Below are 21,214 nucleotides of genomic sequence, written 5' to 3'. Positions count from 1 at the left end.
ACATTTGGGCAGTGACGAGCACAGATTGCCAAGAAGCATTAGCTCCGTTTTCGACCCATTAAGTTTTAGCCGGGAGTCCGCCATCCATGCCACGATGTTAGTGAGGCAAGCAGCGAACTTCACCCCCTGACTTTCCGATAGAGACAGGGAAACAATCAATTGAGTGTCGTCTGCATAGGTTGCCATTGTCACTCCAAAGGATGCCACCACCTCCTCCAGCGGGGCCATATAGACGTTAAAAAGCGTAGGGCTCAACGAAGAGCCCTGCGGGACTCCACACTGGAGGGGAATAGGCGAGGATCTAAAATCGCCGTCGCAAACCTGATAAGAGCGACCACTCAGATATGACTGAAGCCACTGGAGGGCCCGGCCTCCTACTCCAATCTTTCCCAAACGGTGGATCAGAATATTATAGTCCACCGTATCGAAAGCTGCGCTTAGATCCAGGAGTACCATCGCGGCGGAACCTCCCGAATCTAAGATGCATCTGCCTTCTTCCACCATCGCTAGCAAGGCCGCGTCAGTTCCCTGGCCTGGGCGAAAGCCAGTCTGCGTCCGGCCTAGTAGATTGTTGGCTTCCAGGAAGCCGGAGAGCTGGCGATTAACAAACTTCTCCGCGATCTTATTCAGGAGTGAGATGGGGCGGTAATTTGCCAGATCAGTGGGGTCGAGGCCAGGCTTTTTCAAAGGGCCTTGACAATGGCCTGCTTCCAGCTTGGTGGAACAATGCCATGGGTGAAGGAGGCATTCAGAAGATCAATTGCAGGACCAACAATCGGATCCACACATTGTTTGAGGATCCGGATAGGCATAGGATCCAGCGGGGAGCCACTCTTCAGAGCCGAAAGCTCCTCACAGAAGGCCTCCCTTGAAATGGGGGAGATTGTATCAAATCCCTTCACGCCTAAAACCCCCTTGGGGGCTGCTGTGCTCATATTACCTAAACTAGGGGGAAGGCTAGCTAGGATATTTCGTATTTTGGTGTCAAAAAACTGAGCCAGCTCATTGCATCTATTGGGATTCTCCACCTGAGAGGGTGGGGAGAAGGGAACTGTAATAAGCTCTTTGAAAATCTTATAGGCTTCCCTTGAAGAATTGCCTGCCTTATTTATTCGCTCCTCAAAGTGGGCGGCCTTAGTGGAAATCCGTGCGGCTTTTTATGATCTCATGGCTTCTCGATAATTGTGTTTACTATTGGCAGCCCAGTCCTTCCGCCATTCCCGTTCAAGCCTTTTGCAGTTCTTTCTCATCATCCCCAGCTCCGGGGTGTACCAAGATGACTTGTGGCTGTTAATTTTATTTGTACACTTTTTGACGGGCAGACCGCATCTAACGCGTGGCATAGCCAATCATGGAGAGCAATATCGGCCTCCAAAGGCCCATGACCAGGGGGGGGAGTGGACTCGGCGAGGGTACGTAAGAGGCTGTCAGTAGGAAGTTGGGACCAAATTCTCTTATAGATAGGGGGTCTTCTGAGGCCGGGAACAAAAAGAGTCCAAGCTGACATTGAGCTCCCCTACCACCAGAAAATGGTCCGACCAGGGCAAGGGAAGAGGAGGACCTATTTGAGAGTGCACGATATTTGAAAACACACAATCCAACAAGTGGCCCTTCACGTGCGTAGGTTCCAAATTGTGTAAATTCATATTGGCTGTTCTGAGTTCCGATCTAAGGTCATATACACTCTTATCTTCCTGTAGGTTGAAATGGAGATTAAGGTCCCCCAGAAGCATGAAGTAGGGAGAGGATGCCGCTAGGACAGGGACATAATCCAAAATGGAGCTGGCAAATTTTTTCATCGTCCCAGGGGGGCGATAGACCAACAATCCAGCTAAGGAATAATTAGGAAAAAGCTGAATGTGAAAGTGACCGCTTTCCGCGTCCAAAATAGGACCTCTGACGACTCTGCATGAAAACTTGTCCCTATAGATGATGGCTAGACCGCCTCCTTTTCCTTGCGGTCTATGGAGGCAGTGAATCAAGTAGCCGGGAGGAAGAGAGCTGACTAAGTCAAAGTTTGAAAAGTCTGACGTCCAGGTTTCGGTGAGATATAAAATATCTAATCTTGTGTCTTGAATCAACTCAGAGATTTGAGTAGAATGCTTTGGTAGAGATCTACAGTTAAGTAGTCCTAATTTAAAAGGGTCCTTCACAAAGATTTTGTTACCACACTCCTGGTTTCTACGGGGGGGACAGTACTCACAGGGTATGGCAAGAACATCAAGTCTAAATCCGTGTGAGCAATAGAGTGAGTCGGACGGCTTTAGCATGAGCAAATCTACTTTGGAGTATTTAATAAAGTTACCTGTAGAGACCGGCAAGGTCCCTGGCCCTGGGTCCGTTCTGGCCCGGACGGGCCCAGACGGGCTTGCCTCTGGCGCGACTCCGGCGCGCCATCGGCGCGCCCGCTGTGCTCGCCCGCTGCGCGGACGGGGATTCGTCACCATTTATGAAGCGCGAGGGGCAGGAAACGCCCTCGCACTAGACCGCCAACCGAGCAACCGCCTCACCAAAGATGGCGGATGCGTCCGGTCGCGCTAGTTGGCAGTCGAACAAAAGCCCCAGAGCCCTCAAAGCGGCTCAAAGATGCCCCTTCGTCCCTCCAAACGTAAGTAACAGCAACACAGTGAAAAAATGCAGTTTTTAAAAACAACCATCAAGTAATTAAAAACGATCCCAATAATTTTTAAAAGTAATTTTCAGCTTTCTAAGGTGTTAACAATTCAGGCAAGACTCCCAGTGAGTGCAGGGGAGCAGCCAGTGTATAGGACGAGGTCGAAAAATAGTGACCAATTTATAGCGCGAGGGGCAGGAAACGCCCTCGCACTAGACCGCCAACCGAGCAACCGCCTCACCAAAGATGGCGGATGCGTCCGGTCGCGCTAGTTGGCAGTCGAACAAAAGCCCCAGAGCCCTCAAAGCGGCTCAAAGATGCCCCTTCGTCCCTCCAAACGTAAGTAACGGCAACACAGTGAAAAAATGCAGTTTTTAAAAACAACCATCAAGTAATTAAAAACGATCCCAATAATTTTTAAAAGTAATTTTCAGCTTTCTAAGGTGTTAACAATTCAGGCAAGACTCCCAGTGAGTGCAGGGGAGCAGCCAGTGTATAGGACGAGGTCGAAAAATGGTGACCAATTGATCAGCAAGGACCTTATGTAGAGGCGCGTTTGATGGGGACATCTGAAAAGTTTTTAGTTGATACGGGTGCAATGAATAGTTCTATTTCTCGTTCCCTGGTCCCAGGGGCTGCTCTGTCCGGGCACAATAATGTTTCGGTAGGATTCTCACGGATTCCGGTAGTGAGCCCCATCTCCAAACCTATTCCTTTTACAATTGGTCCTGTTACGATAGATTCCCCGTTTCTTTTGACTTCCCATTGTGGCGAAAATTTGTTGGACTTGGATTTATTAAAGAAATTACATGCTAAGATTCATTGTTCACCTGATGGTGTTTACTTGACTATTATTTCCCTTGGGAAGCATACTTTGCAGTGTTTCACTAAAAATGAACCCCTCCCTCCTGAGTTTGCTGATATTCCAGCAACATTGTGGGCCACTGGTGACACAGATGTAGGATTATTAAAGATTCCGCCCGTTTCTATTACTTTGAAGCAAAATGCTTGGCTTCCTCGTATGCCTCAGTACAAAATTTCTCCGGCAGGCGAGAAGGCTTTGCTCTCCATCATACAAGATTTGGTAAAAAAGGGTGTGGTAGAAGAAACAGCTGCTAATGTGTGTAACAGCCCCATTTTGCCTATCTTAAAAAGAGCCCCTGTTGGAAGCGATCCTGATTATGCTGATACCTATCGTTTTGTGATTGATTTGTGAGAAATTAATAAAATAGTGGTGCCTCAATACCCTGTGGTTTCAGACATCACTACTATTCTCACTATGATTCCTCCTACTGCTAAATATTTCTCTGTGATTGATTTAAAGAATGCTTTCTTTAGCATTCCGATACATTTTCTGCAGGATCAATTATTTTCTAAACGTAGTCGACAGTCAATGTTTGACTCCCTAAGCCTGTGGCAGAAGGAAGCAAAGAGTAGACGTATGCGGGAGGAGAAAGTATGTAGGATGAAAGGAAATCAGACGATAACGCAGAGAGCTATAGCTTATGAGAAAGCACGAACTGAACAAGGGATTGATTGTGCAGACAGACAATTTAGATTGCAAGTGGATAAGACCTATGTGGCTAGGACTGAAGCGGAAGATGAGATAGAGGATTTATTGCATTGTTAGTTCCCGTTGACGTATGGCGTCAGGTGCATGATCAGGACCATGCTCAAGAATTTGGCGGAACATGGGATCAGATAAAATATTGGGACAAGGATCGTAAGCCTCGGGATAAGCCGAGACCTGAATTATTGGCATTACCTGGCCGTATTATTACTTACATGCATTCTTTAATTCCGCCTCGTAAGGTGGATTGGGACAAATTGACCGCATGTAAACAGAAGAAAGATGAAAGTGTTTCTGATTTTTTCACTAGATTTGAGGGTGATTCATCCTGATAGCCGTCATATTTTCGGCTTCTCATTGTCTGGTCGCAGCTTCCGGTTCTGCCGCGCTCCCCAGGGGTACACAGAGAGTCCTAGTATTTATAGTCAAGCTTTGAAAACATTGTTGGATGATTTGTTCTTGCCCCCTGGTAATGTGCTTTTGCAATACGTGGATGATTTGTGAGAGGCTTCCGATACCAAGGAAGGTTGTAAGAAGGCCACCGTACTATTATTGTCTCATTTGGCTGCTAACGGCAATAAAGTCTCCCTTTCCAAATTCAAATATTGTCGACAGGAGGTGACCTATCTCAGTCATTTACTGTCGACGGCGGGGAGGAGACTGACTCCTGAGCGTGTGACTACCTTTTTTATTATGTCTGTACCTCGTACTCAGCGTGATGTTCGTGCATTTCTTGGCATAACTTCTTACTGTCGTCAATGGATCCCTAATTTTTCCCTTCTTACTAAACCTCTTCTGTATCTAACCACTAAAGATGTGCATGAAGCTTTACCCTGGACTGATGCTTGTCAAGATGCTTTTGACTCTTTGAAATATGCGCTTTGTTCTGCACCTGTTATTGGTACTCCTGACTACCGAAAACCTTTTGTGCTTTATGTACACGAGGTGGACGGTTGCTCGCTTTCTGTGGTAACACAGGGATTTGGTGGTAAGTAGAGACTTTGTGCCTATTTCTCAGCGGTGTTGGATAGCGTCGCCAGAGCACTTCTTAGCTGTTTAAGAGCTACTGCTGCAGTTGTGGTGGCTATTCGACAGTCGGAAGGGCTTGTTCTGAACACTGACCTCACAGTGATGGTACCTCACGCTGTGGATACATTATTGAACAAAACAAAGACCCAGCACCTCACGAGTGCGCGTCTTACTGGATACGAATTGACTTTGTTTGCTCCACATATTACCATTAAATGATGTGCCACTCTGAACCCTGCTACGTTAATACCCCTCCCTTCGAATGAAAAGAACAATGATGTTCATGATTATATATTTCGGACTGAGGAACAAACGAAGGGATGGGTAGACCTGACTGACACTCTATCTGACCTTCAAGGGGAGTTGTTTGTTGATGGCTCTTGTTTCAAGTTACCAGATGGCACGACAACTGCTGCATATGTGATAACTACTCTTCATACTATAGTTGAGGCTTCTCAAGTATCCTATCAGTCAGCACAGGCGGCTGAATTAGTGGCATTGTTTCGGGCCTGTGATTTAGGTGAAGGACTGAGAGTAAATATTTACACTGACAGCCAGTACGCCTTCGGCGTGGCTCATAGTTTTGGTAGACTTTGGGCAGAAAGAGGTTTTCTTACTTCTCATGGTCAGCGAATACAGCATGGCCCCTTGATTTTGCAATTACTGACAGCATTGACGTTACCAAAAATAGTGGCTGCAGTCAAATGTAGTGCACATAAGGCAGTGGTTGATGCAGTGGGGAGGGTAATGCCTTTGCGGATCAAGTAGCTAAGGAAACTGCGAAATCCAAATTGACCTCAATGTATGTGGCCAGCTCTGCTAGGAGGGTGGCTGAAACAGAGATGTTTGATAATACCATGGAGAGTGTCCGAGAAATACAGAAAGAAGCAACCCCTATTGAACTGGCTCACTGGAAAGAACGGATTGGGAGATTAGATGCAGATGGTTGTTGGATTGATTTGACAGAAAAGCAGCGATGGCTATTGCCTAATGCATTAGTGAATGCGGTGGTGACAATGGCAGATGGTTCAGCTCATATTGGGGTGAAAGGTATTTGTGCATTTTTAGATCCTATATGGTATAATCCCAATATTTCTAGGACCGCTGCTCATTTGGTACAATATTGCATGGTCTGCTTACGACATAATCCAGGGGGCAGGGAGCCTGTTCTGAGTGGAAATTTTTCACCCCCATCTTTGCCTTTTGAAGTGCTTCAAATGGATTATATCCAGCTGGAGCGTGTTAACAATTTGAAGTATGTCCTGGTCGTGGTATGTGCTTTCAGTAAATGGATGGAAGCCTACCCGACAAAAGAAAACACTGCTTTGGCAACGGCAAAAGCATTGGTAAAGGAATATTTGTCTCGCTACGGATTGCCTCGTGTGATCTGGAGTGATAACAGAAGACATTTTAATGCAGAACTCATCACACATATATGTAATGGACTACCGATTAAACAGAAATTCCATGCGGCTCGACACCCCCAGTCCGCTGGGTTGGTCGAGAAGTATAATGGGATATTAAAGCTCAAATTAGCTAAAATTCAAGAAAGTACTGGATTATAGTGGCCAGATGCTCTGCCGCTGGCATTAATGTCAATACGAGTTACCCCACATTCTCGTTCTGGTTTCTCTCCGTACGAGGTCATTTTTGGGCACCCTGCTAATGTTTGGGGCGTCCCGAGACCCAGAACATTTTGTGACATAGAGTATCCTATGCTGACAGATTATTTGTATGCTTTGACTAAAGATCTTTGTTCCATTCATCAACAGGTCTCAGCAGTTTTGCAGCCCCTGCCGGAGGGTCCTGGACATTGTTTGGAACTAGGACAGTGGGTTCTGGTCCGTAACTATCAGCGAAAATCCAGCTTGGATCCTCGTTGGTCTGAACCGTTTCAAGTCTTGTTGGCCACGCGTACGGCGGTAAAAGTGAACGGCAAGCGATACTGGATTCATGTGTCACATCTGAAGAAACTACCCCTCTCGCTTCCGTATGATCAGTGAATCCAGGACGGGGTTCTGACTCAGGAAGGTGAGCGAGTTCCTCGATTCATCCCATTTTCTGATGCCCAGGTAATAGGAGAAGGGCAAGGAGAAGTTGCACCAGGCTCGGAAGGGGCTCTGTCATCAGCACAATTGATTGCCCCAGATTCTGTTGTTCCTACAGCTAACCCAGAGGCTCGCAGTGCCCCTGTTTCACCGGATTCGTCATCCTCTGTTTTGTTCTCTTATCAAGAAGTGCCTGGCCATACTCGATACAACCAGCTGCCCAGAAAACGACACGGTACACCAGGTGAACATGGTAGGAGATAGGGAGAGACTTGAGTAATACGGTACAGACCTGTGCTATGAATGTCTGGTAGATACGATTCTGGTGTACTGAGCGAGACACTGGGCTGAACGCGCTGAGAGCCTTGAACATTTGTTTGCTCTGTTCAGAAAGAAAGACTGAATTTCCTGTTCAAAGGGGCCCAGGTTGTGTTTTCTTCAAGTGTTGTGTGAGAACATAACTCCAACGTGAGAAGTTTGTTTTGGTATTATCTGTGATGAACGATAGGAGCCTGCCTGTGAGGCTCTAAACAGACACAGGAGAGAAGCACCCTCTGGCAGGTCGGACTGCATTGCCCTAGTTTATTGTTGGACTTTTAGTTAGCATGTATCCCTTTGCTCATTTTGTGCCTGAAGAGGAACGTCCTTTTGTACCACCCTATTTTCTTGCATATCTGCCTGTTTTTTCTAGTTGGACCAATCGTGTTAGAATTGCATTTGTAGCTACTATAGCCATATTGCTAATTATTTTACTGGGAGTGTTCAGATATTTGGAATTTCGCCACCCTATGCATACTGTTTTAGGAACGACTACCCCACCTCCAGAACATGTGTTTCATACTTTAGCCCCTCATAAGGAAAGGCATCGTCAGACCTATGTGAAAAATGCATTAATTGAAATGCTTCATCAAGCACACAGTGCTACCAATACTACAAATTGCTGGGTTTGTGGTCTTTTACCATCTGTTATGCACAAGCACGACTTGTTTATATCCATATCCATACTTTGTCTCATCTGGGAAGTTGCGAGGCTGGGTTCCAATTGCTTTCTATGATGTACATGCATTACACTGTGGACGCTCAAAGGTTTTCAGAGAAGGATTATGAAATGATTTTAGCATATATTGATTCTCATCAAGGATTTAACCCCGAAGGGAATAATGGAGAGGGAACTTTAGATCCGAATGCTTGTGTGAATATGTATATACCAAATAAAAATTCCACTTGGTTGAAAAATGAAATTATGGACTTTGTTGAATTCAATTTCACTCAATATTACCGACACTTTCAGGACCTTAATGTTACTGAGGATAGGGCTATTCCAATGCCTGTATTAAATAGTACCTCTAAGTTTTGTGTTCAAGGAGCAGGGTACATGTCAGTAGGAGAAAGTCAAAGTAATTACACTTATCGGTTGCGTACCTTTAGCAGCCCTCCGTTGTTAACCCCTCCTAATGTATATTTTGTCTGTGGAGAAAATGCCTATACTTGGCTTCCACGAGGTTGGACTGGACTTGGCTACCTGTCCTTCCTGTACCCTCCAGTCTATATTGCCCCTTCTAATTATCACAAGGATCACCGACTAGATAAACGTAGTGTGCTTAGTAGGAGACATACAAGGGAGATACATACCACCGATAAAGATCAGACTGATACTCCACTGTAGCATTTTACTGACATTATGAAGGGAGTGTTACCCTTTTGGGGGCCTATGCTTACTAGCCGAGAAGTACGACGTTTGTCTAGAGTAGTTGAAGGGGTAATTAACACTACTGCAGGAATACTGACCAATATAACAGTAGAGCTACAGGCGACCAGACTCGTTTCGCTTCAAAACCGTATGGTTTTGGACGTTATCTTGGCAGATCGAGGAGGAGCATGCCGTGTGATCGGCAGCTCTTGCTGTGTTTATATTCCTGATTCCGCCCCCTCTGTTCATTTGGCTATACAGAAGCTACATCGTTTAGCTTCCGATATACATGTAGAAACTGGTACGTGGTCTCTCTCTGGTTGGTTCTGGGGTTTGCTGTCTACTTAGGGATGGAAACTTTTGATGGTGCTGGCATGTATAGCCGGTATCATATTCACATGTTGTGTTTGTGTACAATGTAGACCTGCATGTTGCTCTTATTGCGCGACAAAACTCACTTTTTCTGTGTCTGGTCCATCCCCAACAACGGTAAAATCCCAGCTAGTTCAGCAGTAGCTCAAAGACTATTTGAAGATTGAACTGTTTTTATAAGCTACATCATGCTAAAAGGGCCGTTCTGAGGGATAAAAATGTAGATTTCCCGTATATATGGGGTATCGGACCTATATTATGTTAGCATGATGCATCTATACGTATACACCCTGTTTGATATATATGCTCTTGCTTGGAGGAAATTTGTTTATTTCCTTTCTGTATATCTATTGCTAAAAGAGTAGGCCGAGAACCATACAGACTCCATCTTCTGATTATAGGCTCGAGCACGAGCCGTGATCACGTGTTGATCACATGCAGCTGTCATGTCCCAGTTCATCTGAGTTACTGATAGCAGCTGAAGGTAGGCTGTTTTGCTTGACTGTTTTAAGACTCAAGGTCGCATCTGGCTTTGGGGGCGATAAGCGCATTCCTGGAGGCGCCGTGCCTACACTCACAGGCACCCAGACGAAAGGGAGTCATCCCTCCTGACCTCCTGTGTAATAGATAGTCAAGCCTTTGTACTGATCTGATGTGTGCCATATATGGTCCTTCCTGGGAGCTCGAGGGCCAACTGGTATTTTTCCTTTAAAGTGATTGTATGTGTTGAACCGAAAAGTATATAACCTCATGTTTGAATACGAGCCAACCGTCTTCTCGGTGCACCAGATGGGTGAGGTTCGGAGAGGCTCCTCTATAGAGTATTTTGTTTAATAAAGGATTGAACCTTCTTCACTGCCAACTGACTGATTATTTGGTAATGGTATTGGGATCTTGGTAAGTATAGTCCTATAGTTTATTTTTATGGTACATCAACGGCTCTGACTCAGATGTGTGACCTAATGGACTGCACTACATGCCGGCAAGTGGTTGGAAACACACCGGTGGCAGCAGGTGAGCAGTGTGGCCTGGGAGCGCAGGGGCTACTCCCTCTCTTCTTCTCTCTCTCTCTCTCTCTCCCTCTCTTCTTCTCTCTCTCTCCTCCTCTCTTCTTCTCTCTCTCCCTCATCTTCTTCTCTCTCTCTCTACCCCTCTCTTCTTCTCTCTCTCTCTCTCTCCCTCTCTTCTTCTACTCTCTCTCTCTCTCTCTCTCTCTCTCTCTCTCTCTCTCTCTCTCCCTCTCTTCCTCTCTCTCGCTCCTTCGCTCTCTCCCTGTCCTTTGATGTGTGCAGAACACACCTTCTCATCATGTTCTTTGTCTTGCAGGCTGTGACCTACGGACTGTCCCGTGGGGAGCCGCCATGTGTCTTCATTTAATTTCGGTGTTCATTTTAATTTATTTAATTATTTATTTATTTTGAAGGTTTTATATAGCGCGAACATGACCCTTGCGGGTATCAGAGTGCTTTACAAGCGAAGTAGTTAACAAAGGAGACAATATACAATGGTAACAAAGTGTTTCGGAATAAAGTCTTTGGTTCCAACTGGTTATTCTAAGAGTCCGCATCAATATTTAAATAAATTTCGACATGAGAAGAGACTTGACTTCTTTTTTTAAATAGACAGTTGAGGGGTTGAGTCTGATTTCTGGTGGTAGTGCATTCCAGATCCTTGGAGCAATACCAGAGAAGGCGCGGTTATATGTTTTCTTCTTGGCAAATCTTTGAGGCTTATTGGCGCTCCTGGATGATCCGTTTCCGCACGAAAGTTCCAGTTTCTGGGCTAGATAACTCGGTGTTTTGTGATGGATGGCTTTATGCGTCATGCAGGCGATTTATAATTGAATTTTTGCTTCGACGGGTAGCCAATTGAGCTCTTTGAAGGCAGGAGAGATGTGGCTGTTTCTTTTAGAGCCTGTGATGAGCCTGGCCGCTGAGTTGAGAGATGCTCTTAGGGGGGCAGTTGTAGATCCAAGTAGTCCACAGAGATTTGCACTACCATATTCTAGTCTGGGAATTACTAGTGCTTGGACTGCCATCTTGAAGTCGTTTACTGGGAGGAAGGGTTTTAATTTTCTCAGAGTGCTCATCTGAAAGTTTGCTCCTTTTGCTGCGGCATTGATGTGGTTTTGCATGTTTAAATTACCGTCCAGAGTTACTCCCAGAGACTTTGCTGAGTCAATTATGAGAGGTTGGCAGTTGAATGCTGTAAGTTGTTTAAGCCATTCGTGTATGTTGGATGGATGATTTGGTAGGCTGATTAGTAAGAATTCAGTTTTCAGGGCGTTTAGTTTGAGGTGGTTATCAGTCAACCATGACTGAGTATTTTGTAACGTTAGATTGAGAGATCTGATGTCATCTGGAGAAGTTATCTTTAAGTATAGTTGCGTGTTGTCTGCGTACATGTGAAAGTGGATATTTGAAGAGCCGAGAATCTCTGTGAGTGGCTCCATGAATAGATTAAACAGTGTAGGTGAGAGGGAGGATCCCTGCAGAACTCCTAATGTGACTGGAACAGTCGAGGACAGAGATTGGTTGACCTTGAACCTTTGGGATCTATTCAGGAGGAAAGAGGTAAACCAATTTAGTACTGACCCGATAAGCCCATTCTGTATTGCAGGAGGGCTAGAAGATTTTCATGTTTGATGGTGTCGAAGGCCGAGGATAAGTCAAGCAGGATAAGTAGGCAGGTTTCATTCTGGTCTAGGATTCTTAGTGCATCATCTACTATGTGGGTCATAGCCGACTCAGTACTATGACCTGCCCGGAAGCCAGATTGGAATTTGTTGAGCAGGTGGAAGTGAGTGATGTGGTTATCTAACTGGCTGAGAATACATTTTTCTAAGAGTTTAGCCAGAGTTGGGATGTTGGAAATTGTTCGGTAGTTATTTAGGTCCGTGGGGTCAGCTGCCGGTTTTTTTAGGATGGGGGAGACTTGTCCCGCTTTGAGATGTTCGGGAATGGTTCCTTGAACTAAGGAGGCATTGATAATCTTTGTCCAGAGTGGCAGTAGCACCGGTATGAGGTCTTTGAGGTAGTTTGCAGGAAGAGGGTCTGAGAAGTGATTGGAGGGGTTCAAGGACGTGAGTGTATTTAGAATAGCTTTTTCGCTATAGGTTGTGAAGGTGGCCCAGGATGCGTTATTTTTGAGGGCGAGTTTAGATGAGCTAATGAGTGGGGTTGCTGGAATATGGGATGACAAATCCTTTGGAGTTGAAGATTGAGCCAAGGAGGCCTTAAGGAGATCCGTTTTCAGGAGTTCTGTTTTTTTCGTGAAGAAGGAGGAAATTTCTTCAGAGCTGGGTGGAGAGCCTTGACCAACTTGATGAGGGCGGGCTAAGTCGCTGGATTGAGATTTGACTAGTTCAAATAGTCTTTTGGGTCGGTTCTTGGCTAGATCTAGCTGATTTTTGAAAAGGTTTGCTTTTGAGAGTCTGATCTTTCTATAGTACGAGTTTCTGGTGGAGCTTAGCAGATTGAGATGAGCCGTGGAGGGCGAAGTCCTCCAGCGCCTTTCAGCTAATCTCAGGGTTCTGTTTTTTTCGTGAAGAAGGAGGAAATTTCTTCAGAGCTGGGTGGAGAGCCTTGACCAACTTGATGAGGGCGGGCTAAGTCGCTGGATTGAGATTTGACTAGTTCAAATAGTCTTTTGGGTCGGTTCTTGGCTAGATCTAGCTGATTTTTGAAAAAGTTTGCTTTTGAGAGTCTGATCTTTCTATAGTACGAGTTTCTGGTGGAGCTTAGCAGATTGAGATGAGCCGTGGAGGGCGAAGTCCTCCAGCGCCTTTCAGCTAATCTCAGGGTTCGTCTGTCTTCATTGAGTTTGCCGTCATACGAGGGTTTCGAGTCTTTTGTGGACATCCTTTTCAGTTGTAGAGGTGCGGTTGTGTCTAAGATCGAGGAAATGGAGTTAAGGTAGTGTTGTGTCAAATCTTGAACATCCGTTAGGCCTTCCGAGGGGGAGCAGGATGTTGACGCTGGCGGATGGGGAGAGGTCTGTGTGGGGCTTTTTCAGAATCCTCTTCCATATTTTAGGTCTCGCAGGTTGTACTGAGCGTAATTTGACTGATTCCTTGATGAAGAAGGTGATGGCATGGTGATCGGACCAGTCACAAGGGAGGATTGTGCTAAGCTGTATAGCTTCTGGTTTGGCCATAACCAGGTCAAGGGTTGAGCTCTTGACATGAGTGGGGCTGTTGCAGATTTGGGTGAGGTCAAGGGTGGAGAGGAATGTTTTGAGGCTATTTACTGCAGGGTCGTTAGGGACGTTCCAATGCAGATTGAAATCACCAAGGTATATTTGGGTGTTGTGTTGACCAGTGTGAGTGGTCACAATATCCATAAATTGCTCGATGAAGGTGAAGTTATCGCCTGGCGGGTGGTAGAATATGTGCAATGAACAGATTGGTTTGTTATTACTTGTGACCTCTAGGCGGAGGTATTCACAGGAGGATAGATCCGGAGAGAGTGAGCTGTTCACTGAAAGAGTGGTCTGGTGAATGCAGGCGATGCCGCCTCCTGGTCTATCAGGTCTATCTAGTCTGGTGATGTCATGATCGGGGGGAACCAGAATGTCTAGGATCGGCGTGGAAGACTCATTTAGCCATGTTTCAGTTAGGAATAGGAGGTCGGGGTCATGAGTGAGTATCAGGTCCGCTATGTCAGCTGCGTGTTTTGAGGCTGATCTGCAGTTTAGTAGAATGCATTTGAGACGCGGCTTTGTGGTGGAAGGAGGATCGAGTGTTAATGGAACTAGCAGCAGATTCTCCAGGGTTACCCCTCTGTTGTTGTGGATAGGCCCTCTATGTGTTGTGTGATGTATGGTTTCAATTTGGGAGGGTTCAATCATATTGAGCGGTTTAGTCAGAATGGACAGGTCAGCAGTGTATTGGCAGCGTTTGGCGGGGCCGTAAGAAAGAAGTAGGGAGTGTATGTCCTTAGCAGTTAGCGTATTTATCCTGCGGCACGGTCGGGTATTGGAATTTTGGTTAGGTACTGTTCTCCATCTTAGGGGTGGATATTTAGGGGATCGTGGATGTCTCTGGTGTTGGAGAGTGGGGCTGTTGCTGTGAGGGTTCCAGGTTTTATCTTCAGCATATCGTCTAATCATGTGTTGTTGCCCGATCAAGTTCCGTAGCTTTTGGAGGTCATCCTTGATGATTTGTAATGAGACAAGGATTGCATCAATTCTAGGGTCTGATGTTGGAGGCGTGTTACATGTCTGGTCTAGGGGGAGGGTAGGGGTGGATGGGTTTGTGGTGTAGATTGGAGGGTGGCAGAGATCTGAGGCTGCGTGGCGGGGTCTACAGGTAGGGCTGTCCGGGGAAGGGGAGGGGAGAGTAGCCAAATTGGGAGGGGGGAGGTATGTGTCGGAGAGGTGTGCGTCGAGAATGGCGTTGTGGATTGGATAGGGTTGTAGATGGGAGGGTTGCATTGATCTGAGTCTTTATAGAGTGATCTAGCTATAAGGCTGTCCGGGGAGGAGGAGGGGGCCATAGCCAAAGGGGGAGAGTTGTGTGTCAGAGGGCTGTATCGTGGCATTGAGGTGGGGGTATGGGGGGATAGGTTCGTAGGAAAATGCCTTGGGGGTGTTATCGGCGTGGACATGGGGGGCGTGTTCAGCATGGGCATGGGGGGGTTAAGGAAATCGGGGTGTCTGTGGCAGGGGGAGAGGGATTGAGTACTTTATCTTTGATGAGAGGAAAGATGTTGTCGAGTAGAGATAGGTTTCGGTCGGATGATTGCAAAAGGATGGTCCCATTGTGATAAATGGTGATTGTGGCTGTTGATTTGTAAAGTGGGGAAGGGCTGATATCGATCTTGAGTCCTGTGCTGTTTTCCTGGATGAGGAAACAGAGATCAGGGCGTAAAAGGCTTTCCTCCATTGGGCTCTCCTCTTTGTGTAAAAAATAATGTCGTTGGATAAAGTGCCTTTATTTGTAGAGTAGTAAGGGTCTGATATTGGGGTTTCGGGGTAAGTTTTTAGCAGCGAGTGTTTGAAGCGTTTGGCTGCTTTTTTTGAGAGGTTGGTGGGGTATTTGATATTATAAGTATGTTGACCTGCGCGCTCCATCGTGCTATTGGCGCTCAAAGGAGGGTAGACAGGAAGGGGGGGTGCCCTAATAGTGGGGGGAGATGTGCAGCGTGAGATGGGGATGATGAGGGGGCGTGTGAGAAGTCTAGTGATGGAGCCGGACCTGTGCGGTTAGGGTTGCGAGAGGAAAAGTAACCTGTTAGGGAGAGAGGAGATGGGAAAGGGAGAAGAGTGAGAGGAAGTGGGAATGGGGGGAGGCGTGAGGTGATCGGACGTGCCTATTAGTTGAACTGGATGTTATTAGAAAGGGTGCTGTAGTGAATAAAGTTTTATTTGTTGCTTCGAAAGTGAATGTGTGATGCTCATTTCTGTGACGACACATGCATTTCAACTGTTGTGATTGTGCAACGTCATGCAGAATATTTTGTACATGTTTTTGTGTAGCTGATGTGGCATGTCTTTGTGGGGTGTTGGTGCCAGGGAGAGGTGGTCCGGGGGGTGGTGTCGGTGGGTGTTGTGGCCCTCTTGGGTATCCGGGCCACACGATGTGTGGCTCCATGGCATCTGTTGCCCTTCCGATGTGGCTCTGGGCTGATTACCCTTTTGTGGTGCTGGCTGCTGTCCGACTTAACACCAGGTCAGAGCAGGTATAGATTTCTTGCTGCTAACGCGTCTTATCACCGGTTTTGTGTTCTTATTGCCGATCTGTCTGGTCGTTGAGAATGGTGAGGAGTGGTGTGGTCGCGGCTTTTGTCACAGGAACGCCCACTCTGCATCTCATTAGCGATAGTTGCTGGGATCCTCTGTGGTGATGTTTTTTGCGGCTGCTATCGTGGGTAAACTGGTGCTGTGGGCTGTTAACACCAGCTTGTGAATGGGGAGGTAAATTTATCACGACTTTGGCTGCGATAAAGTGCAGTTAATTTGGCGATAGCTCCTTGTGAATATGCCCCTTAGTGTTTTGACTTTGTTCCTATGTTCTTGTTCTTTCATTCATAAGCCTAGGTTCGATACGCAGCCCAGTCACAGCGATAAGCATAAATCATTTTCATGCTTTGAGTGACAAACTTTCCAGTAACCTGCTTTTCTTCAAATTAAAGGGGCATATTAACAAGGAACAGGGAAATTTTAAAGCTAAGGGCGCTTAGCGTTAATTTTTTTAACGCCCGCTATCGCTGGATAATATCGCCTGGTTATCGCGTTATTAACAACGCTAACCGCCTAGGTGATAAAAAATCCAGCGATAGGGGCATTTTGGGAGTTTATCGCTGGTAATGCAGTGATAAAACTACAAGGATAGGGATATCCTTGTTGATAGCCCATGGTGGATTTAGCCATGTAATCCACCTCCCATTGGATTACATGTCTAAGTCTGAAAATTAGCAGACGTAAAAAAGCAGCGTTATCCGTGGTTAGCGCTGCTTTATTTGTCTCTAACAGGGTTAGCGTGAAGCTTGATAATAGGAGAAATGTCGCTTAGCGACATTTCTCCTATTATTTTGCTTTGGAACGCCCACTTTGCATCTCATTAGAGATGCAAAGGGAAGCTTCGTGAAAAAGGGTGCTAACATGCAATTTTGCATGTAAGCACCCTGTTGTTGATAGGGCGATATTTTTATCTCCACTTCTTTGGCTTTTAACCCCTTCAGCGCGGCGCGGATTACCGCGCCGTGCTGAAGGTTCTATTGAGCGGGCGTGGCCGTGACGGAGCAGTTCTGTCATACGCACAGCGCGACCGACGCGCATGACGGATCCGCTCCGTCATGCGCATCGAAAGGGTTAAAGCCAAAAAAGCGGAGATAAAGCCCTTGTCAATGTGCCCTATAATCATTGTGCTCGTGCAGGCACTCTAATCCAGCAGGTTCAATTACTCTACACCACGGCTACTACTCTCAGAAAGCATCTATTTTATGTTTAATTCTACGGCGGGAACTGTGCACAGACGGGCCAGTCAATCCCTGTATTTATTTAGTAACTTGTAGTTTTTGATCCAATACCACGCGCTAACGCTAGATTAAAAGTATTAAATAGTAAAGTGCTGGATGGAAACCCCGTTGATAACGTAGGAGCTCAGCTTTTATCTATGTTTCTTTAGGATCGTCTAATTAAATGTCAAATCAGCGTCGTTGCGGTACCCGCGTGGGGCTTTTTATCGCAGCTAGTCGGGCGGCATACCTCTTTATTTTGACAGTCAGTTGGGCATGTTTTAAAGCCACACCTGCAATGTGTTTCTCTTCACGTGATGTTTTAAATTGGGGCAAAAAAAGTAAAACCGTCAAACAGATGGGCAGACAACCGCGATTGTATTAATCTGTACTAGGCGTCCCGCTTTCGCCAGTAGGTTATTCTAGAAAGAAAAATCCGCGATCGCGTCACGACGCCTCATAAGGGAAGCTCCCGTAGCAGTGTTCTCCGGAGAAATTATACAAACTCGGATTCCTCTCCTAAGGACCGCCCATGCCTTCCAATATACAACAAAGACCCTCTCCAAACTGCCCACCTCCACTTACCGAGAGAGCGCAGTTACTTCCGCTTAAATGTTCCGTGGCATCCTCCATAACAGCCGAACAACTCCCTGCTAAGTGTTCCCCTCCGCCTTCCACGAGCCCCCAGCAGCTCTCTCCTAAGGGCCTTCCTTCAAGTTCAATGAGATGCCAACAACTCTCTCCAAAGTCCCTCCCTTCCAAAAGATCCCAACAAACCTCTCCAAAATCCCAAACCCCCCTTCTACAGTGCCCTTCTCCAAAATCCCAAGCCCTGTCTCCACGGTGCCGCACTCCAAAGTTTCAAACCTTCTCTCTACAGTGCCTTTTACCAAAATCCGAAGCCCTGTCTCCACAGTGCCTTGCTCCAAAATCCCAAGCCCTGTCTCCACAGTGCCGTTCTCCAAAGTTTCAAGCCTTCTCTCTACAGTGCCTTTTTCCAAAATCCCAAGCCCTGTCTCCACAGTGCCTTTCTCCAAAATCCCAAACCCTTTCTCCACAGTGCCTTTCTCCAAAATCCCAAACCCTTTCTCCACAGTGCCTTTCTCCAAAATCCCAAGCCCTGTCTCCACAGTGCCGTTCTCCAAAGTTTCAAGCCTTCTCTCTACAGTGCCTTTCTCCAAAACCCCAAACCCTTTCTCCACAGTGCCGTTCTTCAAAATCCCAAGCCCTTTCTCCACAGTGCCGTTCTTCAAAATCTCAAGCCCTTTCCCCACAGTGCCGTTCTTCAAAATCCCAAGCCCTTTCCCCACAGTGCCGTTCTAGCTGGCCCCTTACACCTTCCAGAAAACCCCACCAACTTTCTCAAAAGTGCCCAATTTCTCCAAAATCTCAACAGCTTTCTCCAAAATGTTCACCACCGCCTGCAAAAAGATCTCAACAACTCTCTCCAGCGACTCGGAGAGCCAGCCCTGCATCACCAAGGGTGAGTTTCCCCATAAAAAGGGACGAGGTACAGGATGCGCGGGAGTCAGTCACTAACAAGGCCGAAGGGCTGGAGGCAGGATTAATAGAGGGATTGGTTTGTGGGCCTTATGTAGAATAGTAATCGAGACTTTAAATTGATTTGGAAGTTAAGAGGGATTTGGGTTCGACTTTAATGTATTTATACGAGTAAATGTTTGGAAATTGTTTTTTACCGTATGTTTTTCCTTCTAGTAGGGAGCTAGCTACTTATAGTGTGACCAGTGATGTTGAGCACGAATGTCCATCGCCAGTATGTGCACTGCTTTAGTTTTCTGTAAATGAGAGCCTGAGACCTACGGGCAGAACTCTGCAGCCTGTATATTAACTAAATCCCCAACTATCTCTTGAATAAATTAGAACTATTATCGTGCGGATTACACACAGATTCCTGCAAGAGGTAGTGCACGCCCCCTTTTTAACCTATGAGTCCAGATTGTTTATTCTGCTTTTTTTCTTTCTGCGTTCATTTTTCTCATTTGTTGCTTTTAAGCTCTGGCCCCTTTTTTGCAGTTTCTACCGTTTTCTTCCCTTTTTTTCCTGCTGATTTTTTTCTTTTCATTTAGTCTGTTTTCTGGAACACTTGTAATGCTTACTCTTTTGTTGTGCGTTTTCTCACTTCATCACTCAACTTGAACGTTATTTTTCTACTGTTTTTCTTGCCATATTTTCTCACTTTTATTAGTTTATTAATTTGCATCCAGTTTATTATATTTTTTTTCTGCCGTTTAGTCTGTTGTTCCACTCCTCTGCTGCTAGCTAATTTGACTTTTTTCTCCCAATTTTTATGCAGTATTTTTCTGCTTCTTGTGATTTTTGGATCGGGTGAAGTGGGAGGTGCAGTAGCTGAGCCTTAAACAGCAGTTTTGTTTTTTTCGAGCATGTAGAAATACTTGTTCAAAAACAGTAATGAGACCCAGGGGGGCGTGGGATCGAAAGGGAGGCCTCGTGTCACCAGGTCCAGCCAACTTTTGCTCATCTTGTCTAATAGTAAATTTGCCCCGGAATGCATAGGTCAGGACGCGAGGCATGGCAGTAGGCCTGGATGAATGGTTGTAGTATTACCTGTGTAGAGAAGTTGGGTGAGGCCAGAGAAGTGGTTTAGTAGTGTCGAAAGTAGCACTCCTAGTATGCCTACTCATATTAATACGGTGTCTAGGCTTTTCAGTTGCCTACCTTACATCGCACACTTAAGCACTTTCTGTTTCTGGGACCTTCAGATTATGCCCACTGATGGGGAGAGATTCTGGATGAGCTTAGCTATTGTAGACGCATGAGGTATTCAAGCTATTTGTAGTTTATTTATCCATGCAATTTTGGGTGGATTCTTAATCTGTTGATTCAATAGAAATTTCTGCTTAAGTCTCCATTATAGATGGTATACCTGGTTTAGTGGCTCAGTGGACTAATGCGTCCACTGTAGGGGCCTATGTTTGACCTCATGGTCACAGGTTGAAATTCAGGTGGGTCGGCCTTTCATCCTTCTGAGGTCTATAAAATGAGTACCATTAAGTGGTAATAATAAACATCGGTTATTCAGCACCAAGATAGCCTTCTGGATGAACGTGTGCTTTACAAATACACATGCTATGTTATACAAATGCATTTGTTTTTAATTTTGCTTTATTGAAAAACGAGGATAAAAATGTAATTATATGGGCTATTGGTGCAGTATTACTGATGTTTAGAGTTATTATAAGTGGTTTAGTGAAACTAGGGTTTTCCATTGATGTTAATGCCCACCATCTTGTATCCTTCCTCACAATTGGGAAAGGTCCTAATACAAAATGCCCCTGTGACAATGTTTCCAAACAGAGTTGCCGTCATTTTTTGTTATTTAGCAAATTTTATGTATTTTTAAGGAAATTTTACCTGTAGCCTATCCTTTTAAAATATAATATTCGTTTAACAGTTGATGCTATGAAATTATTATGTTCTCTTGAGAGCCCAGAGGTTTGTTTTCATGTCGCACATTTTATATTGAAAAGTAGAGCTGCCAGGAAATCCATATTATGAAATACTGTAAAAATTGTGTTTTATGGCCAAATTTGCACACATGCACAAGTCACCTTACTACAGTGAGGGAATACCCTACTTTGTTGAAAATCAACGTTTATTGTGCAGGAACTAAAACAATGAAATTGTTACAGAATGGTAAAAGATGTACATTATAGTGATAATTTTGTTTTATGGCCAAACATACACTTATGCACAGGTCATTTTTCTTTCTGCATCATATGTTATATTTAACTTTTAAATTGATATTGTAATTGTTTATTAATTGATGTATTTATGTATAATAGTGTATTTTTTTTAAGGCTGGTTCAGGAATAATTTCTTTTATAAACTGTTTAAGGTTATGTGAAATAATATTTTATTGTATTTTACTGTTTAGCTTATATGGTTGTATCA

At 45.3% G+C, this 21,214-nt stretch overlaps 1 protein-coding gene across 4 annotated transcripts in view; it reads left to right on the top strand.

The window, feature by feature from the left end:
- The first annotated feature begins 17,649 nt into the window (after nucleotides 1–17,649).
- LOC146811683 (E3 ubiquitin-protein ligase TRIM69-like) overlaps nucleotides 17,650–21,214 on the top strand; it is a 174,807-nt gene continuing 171,242 nt past the window's right edge. For all 4 annotated transcript variants that reach the window (XM_085618664.1, XM_085618663.1, XM_085618662.1 and 1 more), the window contains exon 1: nucleotides 17,650–18,764. In XM_085618664.1, coding sequence (XP_085474790.1) covers nucleotides 17,814–18,764 — 951 coding nt within the window. In that variant the 5' untranslated portion in view covers nucleotides 17,650–17,813. The remainder of the gene's footprint in view (nucleotides 18,765–21,214) is intronic.

The sequence above is a fragment of the Triturus cristatus genome, chromosome 7, assembly GCF_964204655.1.
Source record: "Triturus cristatus chromosome 7, aTriCri1.1, whole genome shotgun sequence".
NCBI classification, from domain to species: domain Eukaryota; kingdom Metazoa; phylum Chordata; class Amphibia; order Caudata; family Salamandridae; genus Triturus; species Triturus cristatus.
The sequence above is the reverse complement of the archived record's forward strand: the minus strand, read 5'-3'. Positions and strand labels throughout refer to the sequence as shown.